The sequence below is a fragment of the Cherax quadricarinatus genome, chromosome 81 (genome assembly GCF_038502225.1).
Source record: "Cherax quadricarinatus isolate ZL_2023a chromosome 81, ASM3850222v1, whole genome shotgun sequence".
In the NCBI taxonomy this organism is placed as follows: Eukaryota; Metazoa; Arthropoda; class Malacostraca; order Decapoda; family Parastacidae; genus Cherax; species Cherax quadricarinatus.
This window is the reverse complement of record NC_091372.1, coordinates 10,502,290-10,524,560: the sequence shown is the minus strand read 5'-3', so window position 1 is coordinate 10,524,560 and position 22,271 is coordinate 10,502,290. Positions and strand designations below refer to the sequence as shown.

The 22,271-nt window shown below is 39.6% G+C and overlaps 2 protein-coding genes across 8 annotated transcripts in view; both read right to left on the bottom strand.

The window, feature by feature from the left end:
• Positions 1-804: 804 nt before the first annotated feature.
• On the bottom strand, positions 805-14,937 carry Kdsr (3-ketodihydrosphingosine reductase). 2 transcript variants are annotated; one of them, XM_053792597.2, is made up of 8 exons: positions 14,813-14,937; positions 12,825-12,963; positions 10,697-10,868; positions 10,205-10,347; positions 4,777-4,968; positions 2,905-3,033; positions 2,329-2,469; positions 805-1,438 (listed from the first exon to the last, which is right to left on the bottom strand). In XM_053792597.2, the coding sequence occupies exons 2-8, from the start codon at positions 12,939-12,941 to the stop codon at positions 1,328-1,330; spliced, it is 1,005 nt and encodes a 334-aa protein (XP_053648572.2). In that variant the 5' UTR covers positions 12,942-12,963; positions 14,813-14,937; the 3' UTR covers positions 805-1,327. The 2 variants fall into 2 exon arrangements, with proteins under 2 accessions (XP_053648572.2, XP_053648573.2); XM_053792598.2 differs by having other exon boundaries at positions 1,187-1,438; positions 14,798-14,936.
• A 6,082-nt stretch (positions 14,938-21,019) lies between these two features.
• LOC128699828 (torsin-1B) overlaps positions 21,020-22,271 on the bottom strand; it is a 287,527-nt gene continuing 286,275 nt past the window's right edge. For all 6 annotated transcript variants that reach the window (XM_070102379.1, XM_070102380.1, XM_053792601.2 and 3 more), the window contains one exon: positions 21,020-22,271. This exon is cut by the window's right edge and continues 8,877 nt beyond it. The gene's annotated coding sequence lies outside the window, so the exon portion shown is untranslated.

The following is a 22,271-nucleotide window of genomic DNA, read 5'->3' as shown; positions in this document are numbered from 1 at the left end:
ATTTTATGTTTCTCAGGAACCATATATTAATATAGATGACTTTTTTTTCAACAAACTGGCTGTATCCCACAGAGGCAGGGTGACCTAAAAAGAAAAATGAAAGTTTTTCTTTTTATATTTAGTAATTTATACAAAAGGGGTTACTGGTCCCTTGCTATTATTATTATTATTATTATTATTATTATTATGAAGGGTGAGCACTAAACCCTTCCAGGTCATACAGATATTAATACAGAATCTTTCATAAGAGTGATGAATGTTTATTGAATAACATTATCCTGTCCCCTTAAGTTAACTATTGAATTTATTACAATATTACTGAATTCATGAATTCAAGGGAGGAACACTGAACCCACAGGTGTCACACAGTGTCTGAGGGAATGGGAGGCATTCAGGTTCAATTCAAAAAAGGGAGGAAAGATGCAATTCCTGGGATCAAGAGTTCCTCACTGGCCTCAAGTGTTAGTAATTAGCTCAGCTATGGGATTTACACACCCCAAGTTATATCACTGAAAGCATTCGACTAGTTAAGGTCCCCATTACACATTTTGAGAATGTCGCCCAGCTACATGAAAAAAATTACTGACAGCAACTTCTCCATTAACATTTATTGAGTTCCTTGTCAATACTTTTTCTGCCTCTTATAAAAAATACAGGTTTCCATTGCTTTATGATTTTCTATTATGCAATATCCCATTTTTATTCATAATCATGTGCCATATATAACCAGAAAGGTTCACAAAGTGTACTATAGTTAAAGAACATAAAAACCATAGCATCATGACTGAACAATGCACAAATAACCCACACATAGGAGAGAGAAACTCACGAGGACATTTCAGTCCGACTTGGACCATTAATTGGTCACACTGAGTAGTTAATGGTCCAAGTCAGACCGAAACATCATAAGTTTCTTTCTATATGCGGGTTGTGTATTGTACTGCTATAGTTACTATGCTGAAGTGGGTGCTGATAGCCTGACTAAGCTTATTAAATTACAGGTATACAATACTGACCAGCGGATGGGCAAGACACAGGCAACAATTTTGGTGTAGTGCAATAAAAATATCAAACTACTGCATGTGTGTCTTACCCATCTGAACACGTCCCATAAAGCCACCTGTATAGCTTGACTCACCATTATGAAACACACAAAGCAGTTTTAATTCCAGATTCAATTGTTTATACACACACTATTTCCCCACTAAGGTAGGGTGACCCAAAACAGAAACACTAACCAACTTAACCTGCTATTATTTCCAAGCATTGACACTGACATACTCTTAATGCTTGATTTTTCATGTTGGCAACCTCACTTTTTTTTCCTTTATTCACTTTTCTTACAGGCCTGCCTCTTCCGGTACTCCTTGTCCACAATCTTGTTGAAGCTCCACAGGTAGAATGCCGAGACGGCGCGGAAAATGCCGAACAAAAACACCTGAAATGCATTAATTTATCAGTCCAAACTCGAGATGTCTTGAAGACCGGATAGAAACAAGCCCAAAATTATATTAATGGCTATATAAGTATACTAATTATTATTAAATTAAAAAAGGCAGCCCTACACCCGCACAAATCATATAACGTAAGTAATAAGCCCTTGATAGGACCCTAATGGAAATAAGTCACTGACTTTTTTGGGTCATCCTGGGTCATTTACACACATGCTGCTAAGTACGATAATGTATGTACGTAACTGTATTTATGTGTACTTCTACCTGAATAAACTTACTTATATAATAGAATTTTGCAATTATGGGCAAAATCCACTGCATAAATTCTATTTTTTACTCTTATTTTCAGTGTTTATTGCAGTATATCAGTATATGTATCTAAACTTTGTATACACTAGTATATTAGGTATATTGTTTAGTACTCTACTACCTTCCTTGCTATTTTTTAACACTGATTTACTGACACTCGGACAATCCATTATATAGATATACTGCACAAGTATCCCTTATTATTAAACGAAAAACAGCAAGTCTATACAGATTATACAGCATAAGTATGCATATTCAACGACATCTGACCTTTAAACATCCGCTAAAATTTATTATAATTTGATTTTACAGTTACTGTTCATTAAGAGAAGTGCTAAACTAGCAAAAAGTTTTATAGTTCATGGCAAATGGGAGGCAATCAGGTTTGATCTGAAGAAAGGGAGGCTAGCTCCTACTCCTTGGATCTGATCCCTTCACAAGCAACTAGCAACCCCCACGATGGGTTCAGGAAGTAACAGCTCTTAAAAAAGGCAAGATTAAATAATTTTTTAAGGATAAAGTTCATTAGGATTTGCACACAACTTTCGTAGTCATAAAAGTTTACCTGTGTCAAGAAGGAGAATGCGTCGGTGATGGGGCCCATGCCGGCACAAAGTGTAGTCAACATGAAGCCTTCTAGACCAACTGTGCTCGTAAAAGAGCCAATCAAGGCATCGTCAACTAGCTTTTTAGCCACTTCCTCAGGCTAATAAAAATACAATACAAATTATTATCACCATTGTCATTATAATTAAACAATTTACTGTTATGCAATGTCCAATTTCTATTGGTAATTTCATTTGTAAAACACATTCACTATAGGTGACCAGTATAGTTCGCAAAACATGCAGAAGATACTTTTTTTTCATCAAACTGGCCATATCCCACCGAGGCAGGGTGACCTAAAGAGAAAAACGAAAGTTTCTCTTTTTAACTTTAGTAATGTATACAGGAGAAGGGGTTACCAGCCCCTTGCTCTTGGCATTTTAGTCGCCTCTTACGACACGCATGGCTTACGGAGGAAGAATTCTGTTCCGCTTCCCCATGGAGAACGGAAGATACTTATTATGTAGAATTAAGTGGATCTGGAACACGTCTAAGATAAAGTGAGGGACATCTGTACTTAATTCCTCTACAGTACCTTCAGGAGTCCTGCAGTCTCAGACATGAGCTTAGTCTCTACAGGCTTGGTTTGGTTTTCCTCCTCAAAGCCTGGAGTGTCAGTGTCTGGAGGGTAGCACACAGTGACTGTAATATTGTATGGCTTCACCTGAAATAAAAAAAAAAATTGTAACAAATGCTTTTACTCTCTGTCCAATTTCATAATTCTTTTTAACACACTGGCCATCTCCTACAGAGGCACGGGCACCCAAAAAGGCCCAGTGGCCTGGTGGCTAAAGCTCCCGCTTCACACACGGAGGGCCCGGGTTCAATTCCTGACGGGTGGAAACATTTCGACACGTTTCCTTACACCTGTTGTCCTGTTCACCTAGCAGCAAATAGGTACCTGGGTGTTAGTCGACTGGTGTAGGTCGCATCCTGGGGGACAAGATTGAGGACCCCAATGGAAATAAGTTAGACAGTCCTCGATGACGCACTGACTTTCTTGGGTTATCCTGGGTGGCTAACCCTCCGGGGTTAAAAATCCGAACGAAATCTTATCTTATCTCAGTAGTTTATACAGGAGAAGGGTTACTAGGCCCTTGCTCCTGGCATTTCAGCCACCTCTTACAACATGCATGGCTTATGGAGGAAGGATTCTTCTCCAGTTCCCCATAGAGTTCTTAAATAATTACCTGTACTAATCTACTGAAGCATTGCAAGATTTCAGTGCTAAAGATAAAAAAATCATACTGGATAACCCAATAATAATGGAAAAGTCAATCAAGGAAGCTGTTCTTGCAAAAGGTGCATGTCTGTTTTTGAAACAGAGATTGTAAGTGTTAGAAGATGTTGAGAGGCTGTTATTGGTGTGGATAAATAAAAAACAGATAGCAGGAGATAGCATCTCTCAAGCGATCATATGTGAAAAGGCTAGGAAGTTGCATGAGGATTTAATTGAAAAAATGCCTGCAACTAGTGGTACTGTGAGTGAATTTAAGGCCAGCAAAGGTTGGTTTGAAAGATTTGTAGTGGCATACATAGTGTGATTAGGCATGGTGAGGCTGCCAGTTCGGACCTAAAAGCAGCTGAAAAATATGTGAAGGAATTCAAGGATTACATAGTGCATTTAAACCTGAACAAGTGTTTAATTGCGACGAAACAGGCCTGTTTTGGAAGAAATTGCCAAGCAGGACCTACATTACTCAGGAGGAAAAGGCACTCCCAGGACATAAGCCTATGAAAGATCTTCATTAAAGGTAAGTGTCATGTATTCTATTGTTAGTAGAGTACTACTAACTGTGCATGTCTTCTTCAGTTTGTGTGCATTAAACTTAATATTTCATGTGGTAAAACTTTTTTTTTTTCATACTTTTGGGTGTCTTGCACGGATTAATTTGATTTCCATTATTTCTTATGGGGAAAATTAATTCGCCTCATGATAATTTTGGCATACGATGAGCTCTCAGGAACGGATTAATATCATATGCCGGGGGTCCACTGTATATAGAAAGCCCCTTGTTATGCAGAGCATTTTGGGACAATTAGGTCAATTTTGTCCCAGGATGCAATAAACACCAGTCAACTAACACCCAGGTACCCATGGGAATCAGATATGGGGTAGGCATAATGTCTGCACCAGGTGCATGCTACAAGACTGACTAAGCAGCTGGAAAAATTACTCCTTACTGTCCAATGTTCACATCTATGTACAGATGTTATTGCATGGGTTTAATTTTCAACTTCTACACACGGCTCAGGAGCTAAGCACCATATACCATTTTGTTTCACCTATGTTACATTTGCCGTCTTAATCTTCAAGTTCCTAAGGAGTCACCTACTGTACCTCCATGTGAAGAACATACTACATAACAGCTACTACACACCATAGCAACAGGCCCAAATAACATACCTCCATGTGAAGAGCCTCAGCCAACCTGACAAGAGCAGCCTTGGCGGCCGAATAGGCAGTGAATCCATAAAGACCAATGAGGCCAGCCTGGGAAGAGGTAAAAACCACCACCCCCTCATGCTGCCGCTTCATGCTGCGCACAGCTTCTTGTGTGATGATGAATGACCCGGTATAGTTTACATCCATCAATTGCTGTACGGAAAAAACCCACGACATTAAAGCTCTACTCTTCATTACTATCTTAATAGGAAAGTAAACCCATAGAGGTTATACAGTGCTTAGGAAACGGGAGGCAATAATTTTTTATCTAAGGAATGGGACTGAGAATCCTTTATCCTTAAGGTTCTACTCTTGAGCTCACTGTTACCATCACCTTTAACCCTTTCAGGGTCCGTGCCATAATATTACAGCTTTGAGCCTAGGGTCCACCAAAGAGCACTATGTGATGAGTTCAGCTCACTAAAAGAAGCTGTGAGTCATAAATTTTGGCCTAGATATGAGCTATGGCACTATCTGCAACTTGTATATAGAATTATGTCCCTTTCCATGAGACTGGCTTCCATCTACAAGTGTCATTCTTGGATCTCCCCCCCCCCCCCACACACACACACACACGTGTATACCTTTCCTTGATGTCCAATTTTGTGTTACAATCAAGCTAAAATAGTTTTTACATTGAATGACTAGCAGATTTAAATACTTCATATAAAATAAAAAATCCTCTTTGCTCATACACCCCATCCTGAGCCTCATTCTTCACAACTTACAACTTCGTCTTTACAGAAGGGGCTTTGTGGCGCTTTGCTAATACAGCGGTTTTTAATTATACCTATTCTTCATTTATTCAGACTTATTACAACATATATATATATTCACCGCTCAATAAGCTAAAGATGAAAATATTTTAAGGTAAGTAATATGTGTACTGTAAAGGAGGGATTCCACTTATACAGCAGGTTGGGTTCTGGGCTACTGCTGTAAAGCAAAAATGCTGTAAAATGAGTCACAGCCTTTTTTCTTTCAAATGCATATAAAAGTAGGTAGTAGGTTGGTAGACAGCAACCACCCAGGGAAGTACTACCGTCCTGCCAGATGACTGTGAAACAAAAACCTGTAACTGTTTTGCATGATGGTAGGATTGCTGGTTTCTTTTTCTGTCTCATAAACACGCTAAGATAACAGGGATATCTTGCTACTCCTACTTACACTTTGGTCACACTTCACAGACACGCACATGCATATATATATATACATACATCTAGGTTTTTCTCCTTTTTCTAAATAGCTCTTGTTCTTTTTTTATTTCTTCTATTGTCCATGGGGAAGTGGAAAAGAATCTTTCCTCCGTAAGCCATGCGTGTCGTATGAGGCGACTAAAATGCCGGGAGCAATGGGCTAGTAACCCCTTCTCCTGTATACAATTACTAAAAAAGAGAAGAAGAAAAACTTTATAAAACTGGGTTGCTTAAATGTGCGTGGATGTAGTGCGGATGACAAGAAACAGATGATTGCTGATGTTATGAATGAAAAGAAGTTGGATGTCCTGGCCCTAAGCGAAACAAAGCTGAAGGGGGTAGGAGAGTTTCAGTGGGGGGAAATAAATGGGATTAAATCTGGAGTATCTGAGAGAGTTAGAGCAAAGGAAGGGGTAGCAGTAATGTTAAATGATCAGTTATGGAAGGAGAAAAGAGAATATGAATGTGTAAATTCAAGAATTATGTGGATTAAAGTAAAGGTTGGATGCGAGAAGTGGGTCATAATAAGCGTGTATGCACCTGGAGAAGAGAGGAATGCAGAGGAGAGAGAGAGATTTTGGGAGATGTTAAGTGAATGTATAGGAGCATTTGAACCAAGTGAGAGAGTAATTGTGGTAGGGGACTTGAATGCTAAAGTAGGAGAAACTTTTAGAGAGGGTGTGGTAGGTAAGTTTGGGGTGCCAGGTGTAAATGATAATGGGAGCCCTTTGATTGAACTTTGTATAGAAAGGGGTTTAGTTATAGGTAATACATATTTTAAGAAAAAGAGGATAAATAAGTATACACGATATGATGTAGGGCGAAATGACAGTAGTTTGTTGGATTATGTATTGGTAGATAAAAGACTGTTGAGTAGACTTCAGGATGTACATGTTTATAGAGGGGCCACAGATATATCAGATCACTTTCTAGTTGTAGCTACACTGAGAGTAAAAGGTAGATGGGATACAAGGAGAATAGAAGCATCAGGGAAGAGAGAGGTGAAGGTTTATAAACTAAAAGAGGAGGCAGTTAGGGTAAGATATAAACAGCTATTGGAGGATAGATGGGCTAATGAGAGCATAGGCAATGGGGTCGAAGAGGTATGGGGTAGGTTTAAAAATGTAGTGTTAGAGTGCTCAGCAGAAGTTTGTGGTTACAGGAAAGTGGGTGCAGGAGGGAAGAGGAGCGATTGGTGGAATGATGATGTAAAGAGAGTAGTAAGGGAGAAAAAGTTAGCATATGAGAAGTTTTTACAAAGTAGAAGTGATGCAAGGAGGGAAGAGTATATGGAGAAAAAGAGAGAAGTTAAGAGAGTGGTGAAGCAATGTAAAAAGAGAGCAAATGAGAGAGTGGGTGAGATGTTATCAACAAATTTTGTTGAAAATAAGAAAAAGTTTTGGAGTGAGATTAACAAGTTAAGAAAGCCTAGAGAACAAATGGATTTGTCAGTTAAAAATAGGAGAGGAGAGTTATTAAATGGAGAGTTAGAGGTATTGGGAAGATGGAAGGAATATTTTGAGGAATTGTTAAATGTTGATGAAGATAGGGAAGCTGTGATTTCGTGTATAGGGCAAGGAGGAATAACATCTTGTAGGAGTGAGGAAGAGCCAGTTGTGAGTGTGGGGGAAGTTCGTGAGGCAGTAGGTAAAATGAAAGGGGGTAAGGCAGCCGGGATTGATGGGATAAAGATAGAAATGTTAAAAGCAGGTGGGGATATAGTTTTGGAGTGGTTGGTGCAATTATTTAATAAATGTATGGAAGAGGGTAAGGTACCTAGGGATTGGCAGAGAGCATGCATAGTTCCTTTGTATAAAGGCAAAGGGGATAAAAGAGAGTGCAAAAATTATAGGGGGATAAGTCTGTTGAGTGTACCTGGTAAAGTGTATGGTAGAGTTATAATTGAAAGAATTAAGAGTAAGACGGAGAATAGGATAGCAGATGAACAAGGAGGCTTTAGGAAAGGTAGGGGGTGTGTGGACCAGGTGTTTACAGTGAAACATATAAGTGAACAGTATTTGGATAAGGCTAAAGAGGTGTTTGTGGCATTTATGGATTTGGAAAAGGCGTATGACAGGGTGGATAGGGGGGCAATGTGGCAGATGTTGCAAGTGTATGGTGTAGGAGGTAGGTTACTGAAAGCAGTGAAGAGTTTTTACGAGGATAGTGAGGCTCAAGTTAGAGTATGTAGGAAAGAGGGAAATTTTTTCCCAGTAAAAGTAGGCCTTAGACAAGGATGTGTGATGTCACCGTGGTTGTTTAATATATTTATAGATGGGGTTGTAAGAGAAGTAAATGCGAGGGTCTTGGCAAGAGGCGTGGAGTTAAAAGATAAAGAATCACACACAAAGTGGGAGTTGTCACAGCTGCTCTTTGCTGATGACACTGTGCTCTTGGGAGATTCTGAAGAGAAGTTGCAGAGATTGGTGGATGAATTTGGTAGGGTGTGCAAAAGAAGGAAATTAAAGGTGAATACAGGAAAGAGTAAGGTTATGAGGATAACAAAAAGATTAGGTGATGAAAGATTGAATATCAGATTGGAGGGAGAGAGTATGGAGGAGGTGAACGTATTCAGATATTTGGGAGTGGACGTGTCAGCGGATGGGTCTATGAAAGATGAGGTGAATCATAGAATTGATGAGGGAAAAAGAGTGAGTGGTGCACTTAGGAGTCTGTGGAGACAAAGAACTTTGTCCTTGGAGGCAAAGAGGGGAATGTATGAGAGTATAGTTTTACCAACGCTCTTATATGGGTGTGAAGCGTGGGTGATGAATGTTGCAGCGAGGAGAAGGCTGGAGGCAGTGGAGATGTCATGTCTGAGGGCAATGTGTGGTGTGAATATAATGCAGAGAATTCGTAGTTTGGAAGTTAGGAGGAGGTGCGGGATTACCAAAACTGTTGTCCAGAGGGCTGAGGAAGGGTTGTTGAGGTGGTTCGGACATGTAGAGAGAATGGAGCGAAACAGAATGACTTCAAGAGTGTATCAGTCTGTAGTGGAAGGAAGGCGGGGTAGGGGTCGGCCTAGGAAGGGTTGGAGGGAGGGGGTAAAGGAGGTTTTGTGTGCGAGGGGCTTGGACTTCCAGCAGGCATGCGTGAGCGTGTTTGATAGGAGTGAATGGAGACAAATGGTTTTTAATACTTGACGTGCTGTTGGAGTGTGAGCAAAGTAACATTTATGAAGGGATTCAGGGAAACCGGCAGGCCGGACTTGAGTCCTGGAGATGGGAAGTACAGTGCCTGCACTCTGAAGGAGGGGTGTTAATGTTGCAGTTTAAAAACTGTAGTGTAAAGCACCCTTCTGGCAAGACAGTGATGGAGTGAATGATGGTGAAAGTTTTTCTTTTTCGGGCCACCCTGCCTTGGTGGGAATCGGCCGGTGTGATAATATATAATATAATATATAAAAGTCTGATAACACGTTTACACTATCATATATTACGTGAGCAATAAATTTAGGCCTAAAAAGTGGATATACAGTACACACATTACTTACCTTAACTTATAATGAGTGGTGAATATATTTACTGTAGGAAGTCTGAATAAATGAAGAATGGGTACAAGTGAAACGCTGTAAAGTGAAGCACTGTAAAGCGGAACCCACCTGTACACAATACTGACGTGAGATAAAACAAAGTCATATAACAACTGAATTCAAAGTTAATCAGGTCTGATCCAAGGAAAAGGAGGGGTAACCCCCAATTCTTTGGATCAAGAGCTCTTGACTGGAGCATTACACAAAGAACCAACAATAGGAGAGGAAACTTTAGACAATATTTCAGGTCATCCTGGACCATCAAATCTTATCATAAATTTATTTTTTTTCAGCACACACATCTCGCACTGAGGCAGGGTGACTCGAAAAGGAAACACTTTCCCCATCATTCATTCCATCACTGTCTTGCCAGAGGCATGCCAACACTACAAATTACACATCAAAGAATAATTCATTATATTTCAGGGAAAGTGCTAAACTCGTATGGGGTTAAAAACAGCTGAGGAATGGGAAACATTTAGGTTCAGTCCAAACAAATATCAAAGAGTAAACAAACCATGGAACAGGTGGGGGTTTGAACCTATGGCGAGAGTCCTAAAAAACACTTGCCATGGGTTCAACCCATACCCATTGCACGGTTTGTCCATAATCATGTTGTTATGATTTGACGAGTCGTCAAAGAGTAAAATGTAACACAAACCTTGACAAGCCAGGGAGGAATATCTTCAAATGTCTGAGCTCTGGCAAAGCCAGCACAGTTGACCAACATGTAGATGGGTCCCAGATCTACCTCAGCATCCTTAACTATGGATGCTATCTTCTCTGGATCTCCACTCAGATCACCTGTTGGGCAAGGCCAAATTCCACTACATATTAAGTCTTGCTAAAATAAATATTATAAGAGTAATACGACATATTATAAATAACTGGGTAGTTAAAATAATGTAGAGTATAGCACTACATAGCATAATCACAGTGAAATTTGAGAGCACAAAAGAGCATCCAGATTGGTAAATGCATTCAGAATGAAATATAAATAATGTAAAGTGACAGGATGTTATTGAAAATAAATTTATAGGTTTATTTTCCAAGAAATATATGCAAAACACAAGACAAAATAGTACTTTTCAAATACAGAATTGTAAAATTTTTTTTTATCTATATGCCAAGGAGACGCCAGAAAAATCTTTACCGGAAAAGTACTGGACATAACCACCGCTTGCAACTCTGGAAATAACAGTGGCAATCTCAACTTGGGCCTTTTCCAGTTTGTCAACATCTCTTGCTACCAAAGTAACACTTGCGCCTCTGGCAGCAACATCAAGAGCAACACTCAGCCCTATTCCACTCGAGCCTCCAGTTACCTACAAAAGTATAAGAAAAATATGGAACTTTCCCCACAAGCAAAATGTTTTAAAATAGCAGATAATCTTCAGCCATAAGATACAATAAATGGGACAGAGCACAAGCTTATTACTCCTGTAGTTACAAACAGATACATATACAAGTGCCATATTGAATATATATATTGCAAGTACAGTAAACCCTTGATATTGCAAACTCTTGAAATAATGGACAAAATCAATTGGGTAAACAATTTGTACCTCCCTTATTTTCAATATTTATTACAATATACGTATCTGTAAATTGTGTGTAGAACTCTACTATATTAGATATACAGAACTTAAGACCTTTTCTGAGATTTTTTAACATTCTGATTTAACAGACACTCATATACCCCCCAACAGCCCATTTATATGGAGGGTTTCATGACTTAATAAATCATAATATCACGACTGCAAACAAACCACGGAACTGGTGAAGTTTAAACTTACAGCAAGCGAATCCTAAATCTCCAGGCTAGTGTGTTTTAGGACTTGCTGGTCATAGGTTTAAACCCTACCCATTCCATGGTTTATTAAGGGTTTACTAAGCTACTGCTGCAACATATATTCAACTAAAGATTGCTTAACACTGTGAAGGCCACCAAAATTGTACATTTGTATATATTAACCCTTAAGCTGTCCAAACTTAGATCTACGTTTGGACAGTTTAAGGGTTAATGCAGTTATGCTGTATACTTGAAAATTTCTTATATGCAGAAGCAAAGGTACTTTATAAAGATCGAGATTTTTTCTCTCATTTTATTATTATATTCATAAAAAAAAAAAGTTAAACTCATAGGGGTCACACAGCACCTGGAAAATGAGAGGTAATCAAGTTTGATACAGGAAGTGAAAAAGTTGCTTTATTTATTTTTGGATAAGAGTTCTTCAAGTGCATCTAAGCACCTAACTGACGGGACTCATGCAGAGGGGAATAAAAATGTGATATAGCAGAGCATCAATCATCTGGAGATTGTTTATTAGGCATTTAACATTACTGAGTAATAGCTTAATCATTTAACTGTTTAAACTTAAGCATTTCAAACAAGAGCACTTGAACACACTATAAAGAGGTTACAGTTTATGTGATTTACTGCAGTAGATCCCCTAGCACAAGTACTGTAAATGAGGTAAGGATAGATCAGAGAGTAGTACAGGTTCCATCCGACTTACGACCAAGCCTGGTTCCGACCAACTGGTGGTAAGTCAAAATGGACTTAAGTCGAACCTTACCACTGAATATCAACATCACATCTTTGTAATGATTTTATTTTATTGTTTTATTTTGGTATTTCATTTTTACTTTACTTTTTATGCTGTTAGTACAGTATTTTTATACTGTAAGGTTTAGGATAAACACTGCATACAACACAAACAGTTGTTTATTTCCCTGAAATCTGGCATACAAAACATGGTCATAAGTCGAGTGGTCGTATGTCGAGCTGGTCGTAAGTCGGATGGTAGGTGTATATTGTGAGTAGTGTTATTTGTGAAACAAAGTAGCATATTTTTTATAGAATGCCCACAGCTTTTGGGCAATTATCAGTTTTTTGAAATTCTACTAAATGGGGCAAAATACCCAATGTACAGTATACAAATACAAGTTTGTTACTTGTTAGGTAAAAAGGACAAGTGCAACTAATGCGACATTTTTGCTGTGGCAACATTTCGTTCTCCAGGAGCTTTACCAAGCAGTTATGGCTTGACAGAGCTTCTGGAGAGTGAAACGTTGCCACAATAAAACGTCACATTAGTTGCACTTGTGTCCTTTCACCTAATCTAGTCGGTAACTACCAACTTTAATACAGGTTTATTACAACATGATACATGATACACTGGGTGACACATGAGTATGTTGAAAGCTCATAGTTACGCAGAGCAAGTGGTTTAGTTCAGCAAGGTAAAATAATAAGCTAAAAAATTACCTGAACTCACCAAAACATGTTTGCCTTTTAAATCCCTCTTTTTTCTCGAGAAAAACTCAAAAAGAGCGACTCCCAGACCTATAGCAAGTATGCTCCATAACCAGGTGATGCAGCAACACCAACCCATCGTCACAAATTTAGCAGAATATCTGAAATAATTAAATATATATAATACTATATTAAATATTTTTTTACAAAATATATACAGTGGACCCCCGCATAACGATTACCTCCGAATGCGACCAATTATGTAAGTGTATTTATGTAAGTGCGTTTGTACGTGTATGTTTGGGGGTCTGAAATGGACTAATCTACTTCACAATATTTCTTATGGGAACAAATTCGGTCAGTACTGGCACCTGAACATACTTCTGGAGTGAAAAAATATCGTTAACCGGGGGTTCACTGTATATAGAAATACAGTGGACCCCCGGTTTACGATCAGCTCCCAATGCGACCAATTATATAAGTGCGTTTGTATGTGTATGTTTGGGAGTCTGAAATGGACTAATCTAATTCACAATATTCCTTATGGGAACAAATTCGGTCAGTACTGGCACCTGAACATACTTCTGGAATGAAATAATATCGTAAACCGGGGGTCCACTGTATTGCCTCCAATTAACCAAAGAACATACGAAAGCAGCACTACAGTAGGCCTACTGGCCCAAGTAACAGGCCCACATTAATTGCACTTGTGTCCTCTTACTTAACTCACGTACTTGTCTAACCTATTCTTAACCCTTAAACTGTCCAAAAGTAGATTATGTTTTTTCAACATTTGAAAGTATGTAAAAAAACGTAGATCTTCTTTTTCTTTTTTTACATTTGAAAACGTGTAAAAAAAAACTTTGATTTACATTTTTCTTTTGTTATATTCGAAAATGTAAAAAAAGCGTAATCTACTTTTGGAGCACTACGCATGTGAACGGAAATTTGTTTGGACAGTTTAAGGGTTAAATTCACACGTTTTTAGCTTCTATATGCTACCTGGCAGTTTATTCCACTCATCCACAATTCTATTACCAAACCAGTGCTTTCCTATATCCTTTCTAAATCTAATTTTTTTTCCACCTTAAACCCACTGCTGCAAAAGAATAAATTTTGTCCAGAGAAAAATTAAAGATATTTCTTCCCCAGTGGGGAAATGCTAAACCTGTATGGGCCATACATTATTATTATAATCAAGGGGGAAGCGCTAAACCCGGATGATTATACAGCGCCTGGGGGGGGGGATGTGGAAGGTATTCAGGCTTAATTCAGGGAACTGGAGCACAGATCCAATTCCCTAAATCAAGAGCCTCTCACCAACATCAAGGAACCTTCCTTGAGGGGTATGGGCCATACAGAGTCTGGGGGAATGGGAGGCATTCAAATTCAATCCAAGGAAGAGAACGGAAGGTCAGGGTCAATTACGTGGAATAAAAACCTTTCACAAGCATCAAGAAATCTCTCATCAGAAATCAATATCTGAAATAATGATGAATTACCTTAAATATTTTAACAAACTTAGGCTAATCATGGTTGATGAAAAGAGAATACATTTCCTTACAGCTGCTGCCTCTGTTCATCTAGCAGTAAGTAGGTACCCTCGGTGTTAGTCGACCATTATGCCCCTAATTATAAAAAAGAAGTGCTAAACCTACAAGGGTCATACAGCACAGCATACTAATAATAAATGCTTAAAATGAATAATTTCCCGGCTAACAAGCAATTAACGCAAACAACTCATACGTTAATTACCATTACAATACATCCCCAGGGAAGCGCCAAACCCGCAGGGTTCATATAGCACCTGAAGGAGGCAAGTAGGTTTAATCTGAGGAAGCAGAGGGCAAATTTCTCTGGATCAAGATCCCCATGACCATCACTATTATTATTACAAATAAGCGCTAAACCCACAAGGGTCATACAGCGCTGGGACCAGTCATCATTACACTTCGCTAAAATGACTTTAATTGCAAATTTCACTGAAATATTTACGGCTTTATGGGTTACCTTGAGTCTGTCTGGCTTCCTCTCCTCCTAACGACGGCTGCTGGAACGACCTAACAACTCTAGTGGGTTAAATAGGTGTCTACTGAATCTTCCTTAGGTTTACGAAGTAGGTGTTTATGTTGAGTTAAAGGGTTGCAACGGCCGGGGAGCCGTATGAACCTTACCGTCCGAGTTCCGGATCCTATGACTGTTTTCTTAAGTTGTAAACGCGGGTTTGGATTCGTAATCGCGAGTACTGGATGCGGAAACCCGAGTCCAGGAGCTGGTAGTTTGAGTCCTGAATCTGTCAGTCCGAGTTCCGGGTCGATAAAGCTGAGTCCTAGATACGATGACAAGATTCCCGCAAACCCGAGTCCAGGAGCTGGTAGTTTGAGTCCTGAATCTGTCAGTCCAAAAAAGTAAACCTCACTATCGCCGAAAGGTATGGCAACACCGCATACCCAAACAAAAACAATGGCACACAGCTCTTATTGTAGCGCTCTTAAGTGGTGATATCCAAATTAATCCAGGACCTCAAACTATTGTGCAGAGGCAAAACAGACAGATAAATGACGGCAATAATGACGGTCTAGTAGCTAGGGATGATAACCTTAACTCCATGGTAATGCATACATAGGTCAATGTGAGACAATACAGCCATTATTATCTCAAACACTACCAAACAGATGCATACACTGTACTAAAGTACGCATGAAAAACAGAAAAGGCACCTTATGTAAAATGTGTAAGGGGTGGGTGCATGATGGATGTATGTACAATTATAGCAACGGTGCCAGAATTCATTTTGTGTGTAACAAATGCACTTTGGCACAGTTACCCTTTAGCAGTGATGACATTGATTTACCTAATTTTAATACAAATGACCCATTGCCATATATTGATGATTATGATTGTTTTATGAAAACAGGCCTTCACTTTATTCATGTCAATGCAAGATCACTTCTTCCTAAATTGGCAGAGATTAGGATTCTAGCTAACAAAATTAGGGCGGCAGTTATAACCATCTCTGAATCTTGGTTGGATGATACGGTGACTGACGACGAGGTCAAAATAGAAGGTTACAATATAAAACGATTAGATAGGAACAGAAAGGGCGGTGGAGTATGTGCCTACATTAGAAATGACTTAGCTTACAACCCAAGACCTGATTTAAATAACAATAAACTGGAGATTCTATGGTTTGAAGTGCTGCTTCCCAAGACCAAACCCATCTTAGTAGGAACTAGTTACCGCCCTCCTACCCAGGACCAGTTCTTAGAAGACTTTTCCAGAGTCTTGTCCGGAGTTGAAAGCAATTGCGAAACAATAATACTGGGCGACTTCAATATCTGTTTTCAGCAACAAAATAACGGGCTATGCAAAAGGTATAAGCAAATTCTAGGATTAAATAGCTACACCCAACTAATTAATAAACCAACCCGGATCACACAGTTCTCAGCCACCCTAATTGACCACATACTTTGTAACCGCTCTGAGAACATTAGTCAGTCAGGCGTCATTACCACAGGTCTTAGTGATCATTTCATCATTTACTGCACCAGGAAAATCACTAGGGATAGGATAGGCCTACACAGGACAATAAAAATGAGGTCAACTAGAAACTACAGTAAAGAAACACTGGTAAATAGGCTACACAATTGTGACTGGACAGAGATAACAAGTTGCACGGACGTAAACGATGCCTGGGAAAAATTCAAAACAATGTTCACTACCATTCTTAATAATATTGCACCAGTTAAAGAGGTTAGGATTAAACGAAGAACTGAACCCTGGATGACTACTGAGATATTAGATAATATGAAATTCAGAGACCAGCTGCTAAAAAGATTTAAAGCAAACAGACAGGATATTGCAGCACTAAATGAATTCCAAAGGGTGAGGAACAGAGTACAGAGGCTTATAAAAGGAGCAAAGGCAAAGCACTATTGCTCAAAAATTGAAGAATATAAGCATAACCCCAGAAAGCTCTGGCAACAACTAAAACAGTTGGGGTATAGCCATAACCCAGTAGATAGGTCTAACATAGTACTCACTATCGATAATGAGGTATGCCACGAAACATCTAACGTGGCAAATTGCTGTAATTCCTACTACACATCTGTTGCATCAACACTAGTAAGTAAACTACCAGCTGCATCAAATACCTTTAACACAGACTCTGATAAGTTTCAAACATACTATACCAATAAAGGGGTAACCCCAAACAGTTGTCAACTAGTAAGTGTATCTCATGACTTCATTCAGAAAGAACTAAGCAGGTTAAACCCAACTAAGAGCACAGGCCCTGATAACATCCCGTCTAAGTTCCTAAAAGATGGTGCTTTTGAACTGTCAATCCCTATTGCTCACATAATAAATTTATCAATCACCACTAATACCGTACCGGAGGGGTTCAAGGAGGCCAGAGTTACTCCTATCTTCAAGAAAAATAATAGGTCTGATGTAAGCAACTATAGACCTGTTAGTATACTCAGTATAATATCTAAAATTCTGGAGAGGGCGGTGTATTCTCAAGTAGTTAAGTACCTTAATGACAACAGCATTCTCCATAGCTATCAATCGGGCTTTAGAAGATCATACTCAACCGATACCTCCCTTATTAATCTGATGGATTACCTGAGAACTGAAATGTCAAAAGGGAACCTCATAGGTATGGTAACCTTAGACCTGCAAAAGGCCTTCGATACTGTCAACCACAATATATTATGTAATAAACTCCAAGCTATCGGTATAGGTTCTGTAGACTGGTTTAAGTCCTACCTTAGCAACAGGAGACAAATAGTCAAAATCAACAAAACGGAATCAGAACCCCTGCCGATAACATGTGGAGTTCCCCAAGGTAGTATTCTGGGTCCCTTACTATTCTTATGTTATGTCAATGATATGCCTATCAGTGTCAAGTGCAAACTCCTACTGTATGCAGATGACAGTGCTCTGTTAGTGACAGGTAAAGACCCACAAGATATTGCTAATGTTTTAACACTGGAACTGGAGTCCTGCAGCAAATGGTTAGTAGACAACAAACTATCATTACACCTAGGGAAAACTGAAGCCATTCTCTTTGGAACGAAACATAAACTGAGAAGGGTAAATAATTTTAATGTTCAGTGTAATGGGGAGTCCATCACTTTGGTTTCATCAGTTAAATATCTGGGAATCCCCTTTGACCCATGCATGTCAGGAGAATTGATAGGGAACAGTGTAGTAAAGAAAGCGAATGCCAGGCTGAAATTCCTGTATAGACAAGCACAGTGTCTACCTACTGAGGCTCGCAGGACCCTATGTCTAGCCCTTATACAATGCCATATGGATTACGCTTGCTCTTCTTGGTACTCTGCCTTGACAAAAAAACTGAAAGATAGACTGCAAATCACCCAGAACAAAATCGTAAGATTCATCCTGGGGCTGGGACCAAGAGAACATGTAGGCCAGGATGAATTACAGCAGTTGGATATGCTGAATGTTGAAGACAGAGTAAAACAACTGAAGCTAAATCATGTTTATAAAATTGCTCACGAACAGTGTCCAGAATATCTTGCTGTCAATTTTGTCAAGGTTGGGAACCAAAGCAATCATAGTACTAGGGGGAGAGAGCACAACTTTGTAGTACCCACAGTCAGTGGCCAGGCTTCAAACACCTTTTATTGTACATTATTATTATTATTATTATAATCAAGGGGGAAGCGCTAAACCCGGAGGATTATACAGCGCCTGGGGGGGGGATGTGGAAGGCATTCAGGCTTAATTCGGGGAACTGGAGCACAGATCCAATTCCCTAAATCAAGAGCCCCTCACCAACATCAAGGAACCTTCCTTGAGGGGTTTATTGTACAGCAATAAAGGAATGGAACAGACTACCCACAAATGTCAAGGCCAGTCATAGCTTGAACCAGTTCAAGAAGAGTGCCAAAAGGTGTCTGATGAATGTAGCTACAGAAAGGGAGGGGAATGATTTTCTATTTTTTAGCTAAAATACGTGTAAATTTTACCTTATCCCTAGTAATGACCCTCGTATTGTAGATAGTCGTAATGACCCTCGAGTAGTAGATAGTCTTAATGACCCTCGTATTGTAGATAGTCTTAATGACCCTCGGGTAGTAGATAGTCTTTTTAGTATGATAATAAGATGTTATCTTCATTATAGAATAATAAGAAAATATTATAACCTTTATATTATAATAATAAGGTAAAAGGACCCCAATGGAAATAAGTCACTCTGTCTGACTTTTTTGGGTTATCCTAGGTTCTCTACACATATGTTGCTATGTATGATAATTCTATGTAACTGTATTGTGTATACCTGAATAAATTTACTTACTTACTTACTTACTTACTTACTTATAAAGCTGAGTCCTACATACGATGACAAGATTCCCGCAAACCCGAGTCCAGGAGCTGGTAGTTTGAGTCCTGAATCTGTCAGTCCGAGTTCCGGGTCGATAAAGCTGAGTCCTACATACGATGACAAGATTCCCACCCGAGTTTCGGATTCGAAAAAAGTTCAGTTTAATATATTATGCATCCCATCAACAGGAGTCCTAGAATCCGTATTTCGTGTCTCGGATTCGCAAATCAAGAGTTTCGATTCACAAACCAGAGTCCTAGATTCGTCATTAAAATTTCGATTCATAAACCAATCCTGGATTCGTAATCAAGAGTTTCGATTCACAAACCAGAGTCCTGGATTCGTAATCAAGAGTTCGGATACACAAACCAGAGTCCTGGATTCGTAATCAAGAGTTCGGATACACAAACCAGAGTCCTGGATTCGTAATCAAGAGTTCGGATACACAAACCACAGTCCTGGATTCGTAATCAAGAGTTCGGATACACAAACCAGAGTCCTGGATTCGTAATCAAGAGTTCGGATACACAAACCAGAGTCCTGGATTCGTAATCAAGAGTTCGGATACTCAAATCAGAGTCCTGGATTCGTAATCAAGAGTTCGGATTCACATTATTATTATAATCAAAAAGAAGCGCTAAGCCACAAGGACTATACAGCGTTCGGATTCACAAACGAGTTGTGCATCGGTAAATTGGTTCCGCAAACCTAATCCTGGATCGGCAAATCCGTGTCCCGAATCCACAAATTGAAGTTCTAGAACCGCAAATCAGTCCCAAATCTGCAAACTTGAATCCTGAATCTGATAATCAGAGTACTAGATCCATAAATCCAAATCCTGCATCATCAAATCCGAGTCCTGGATCATCACACGAATTTCAGTTTTGGATCTACAAACCCGAATCCTAGATCTGAAAACCAAAGATTTTGATATACTAACCCAAGTCCCGGATCCACACACCAATTTTCTTGATCCACACACCTAGATCATGAATCAGCAAACCCAATCCTAAACCCACAAATCTGGGTCCTTGATCCACAAACCCGCATTCTTGAACCACACACCTGGATCATGGATCAGCAAACCCAATCCTAAACCCACAAATCTGGGTCCTTGATCCACAAACCCGCATTCTTGAACCACACACCTGGATCATGGATCAGCAAACCCAATCCTAAACCCACAAATCTGGGTCCTTGATGTACAAACCCAAATACTGTATTCACGAACAAGCATTTTTGATCCCCAAACCGGAGTCGTGACTCAACAAATTCGGGTTTCGGATCCTCAAGACTAAGACCCGTTAAGAAATTATCTAAATGAGTAACTTTATTCAGATACAGCTACACATAAATACAGTTACACAAATTATCATGCATAGTAACATATGTGTAAATTACCCAGGATAACTGGGGTCCTTGTATTGTGTATATTAGTTATGTGAAATGGTAATATGTGACATGTCTATTTTTTCAAGGTATAACTATGCCCAATGGTGTCTGATAAAGACCCATTATTATTACCATCATAACTAAGCACTAAAACTACTTACTTAACTGCAAGGGTCACACAAGGACCCATAATAATAATAATAATAATAATAATCTTTATTTCTACCAGTACATGATACAACTTATACAGACCATAGCTGACATCAATGACATACTGTATAGAAAGTCACTGGCTATGTAGAGCATTTCCCGCAATTTAGGTTAATTTTGTCCCCAGGATGCCACCCATACCAGTTGATTAACACTCAGGTACCTACTTCCTGCTATGTGAACAGTGACAGCAGGTGTCGTCAGATAACACATGCTAATATTTCCACCCATAGTAGGGATCAAACCAAGGTATACACAAATAATAATAATATCTTTATTTACTACAAGTACATGTACAAGGTATACAGACCATAGCTGACATCAATGACATACTACTACTATATGGAAAGCTGCTTGTTATGCTGAGCATTTCCTGCAAATTAGGTTAATTTTGTCCCAGGATGCGACCTATACTGTCCACTAACACCCACATACCCATTTTACTGATTTACCTGGAGTTTACCTGGAGAGATTCCGGGGGTCAACGCCCCCGCGGCCCGGTCTGTGACTAGGCCTCCTGGTGGATCAGAGCCTGATCAACCAGGCTGTTACTGCTGGCTGCACGCAAACCAACGTACGAGCCACAGCCCGGCTGGTCAGGAAACGACTTTAGGTGCTTGTCCAGTGCCAGCTTGAAGACTACCAGGGGTCTGATGGGTGAACATAGACAACCATTGTAAAGAAACACGCCCAGTGTTTCAACCCTTGCTGGTAATCAAACCCAGACCCTTGCCTTATGAAGTGAGAGAGCATTAGCCACCAGGCCATGGGTGGCCTGCTGTTGTGAAATGCTCAACTTGTAGGGGGTCATTTTGTGTAGGTTTGAAGCTAGGGAGGTAAGGGAACCCTAATTCCTTGGATCAAGTCTGCCCCCAGCATCAAGGTAACCCTTTAAAGGAAGAATTACAGTGGTACCTCAGTATACGTTTGCTTTGGAGTAAGTCCAACTTGGTATTCGTCCTGTTTGGATGCAAAAATTTTTGCTTGGTATACGACATTTGTTTGGAATACAACTTGCGTGCTAGAACTTGTATGAGTTAAAATGAGTTATGACACTGCATGCTACCCTTGTTTACCTCTCTCTTGAGACAAAGCCACGACTGCCCACTAGCGTCAGTACACCCGTTGCTCTGACACAGAGTTAACCCTGAGAGAGTTTTGGATAGATCACTTTGCTGTGTCTATAGTGGAGGATATTGTCTCTCTGGGCAGGTCCATGGGTCTGGATGTGAGTGATGGTGATGTGAAGGAGTTGGTGGAGGGGCACAGGGAAGAGCTGACCACTGAGGAGCTGCAGGAACTTGAGGAGGAGCACAAGACTAAGATTGATGCAATCTCCTCAGGCTCGGAAGAGAAGATAGAGGAAGCCCCTACTTCATTAATCAAGGAAATCTTTGCCAAGTGGATGGACATCAAAAACTTTGCAAAGAAGTACCACCCCAACAAAGCTCAAACAAACTGTAATAGCATTGGAATCACCAGACAATGTCACATTTCCGAAACATCCTGAGA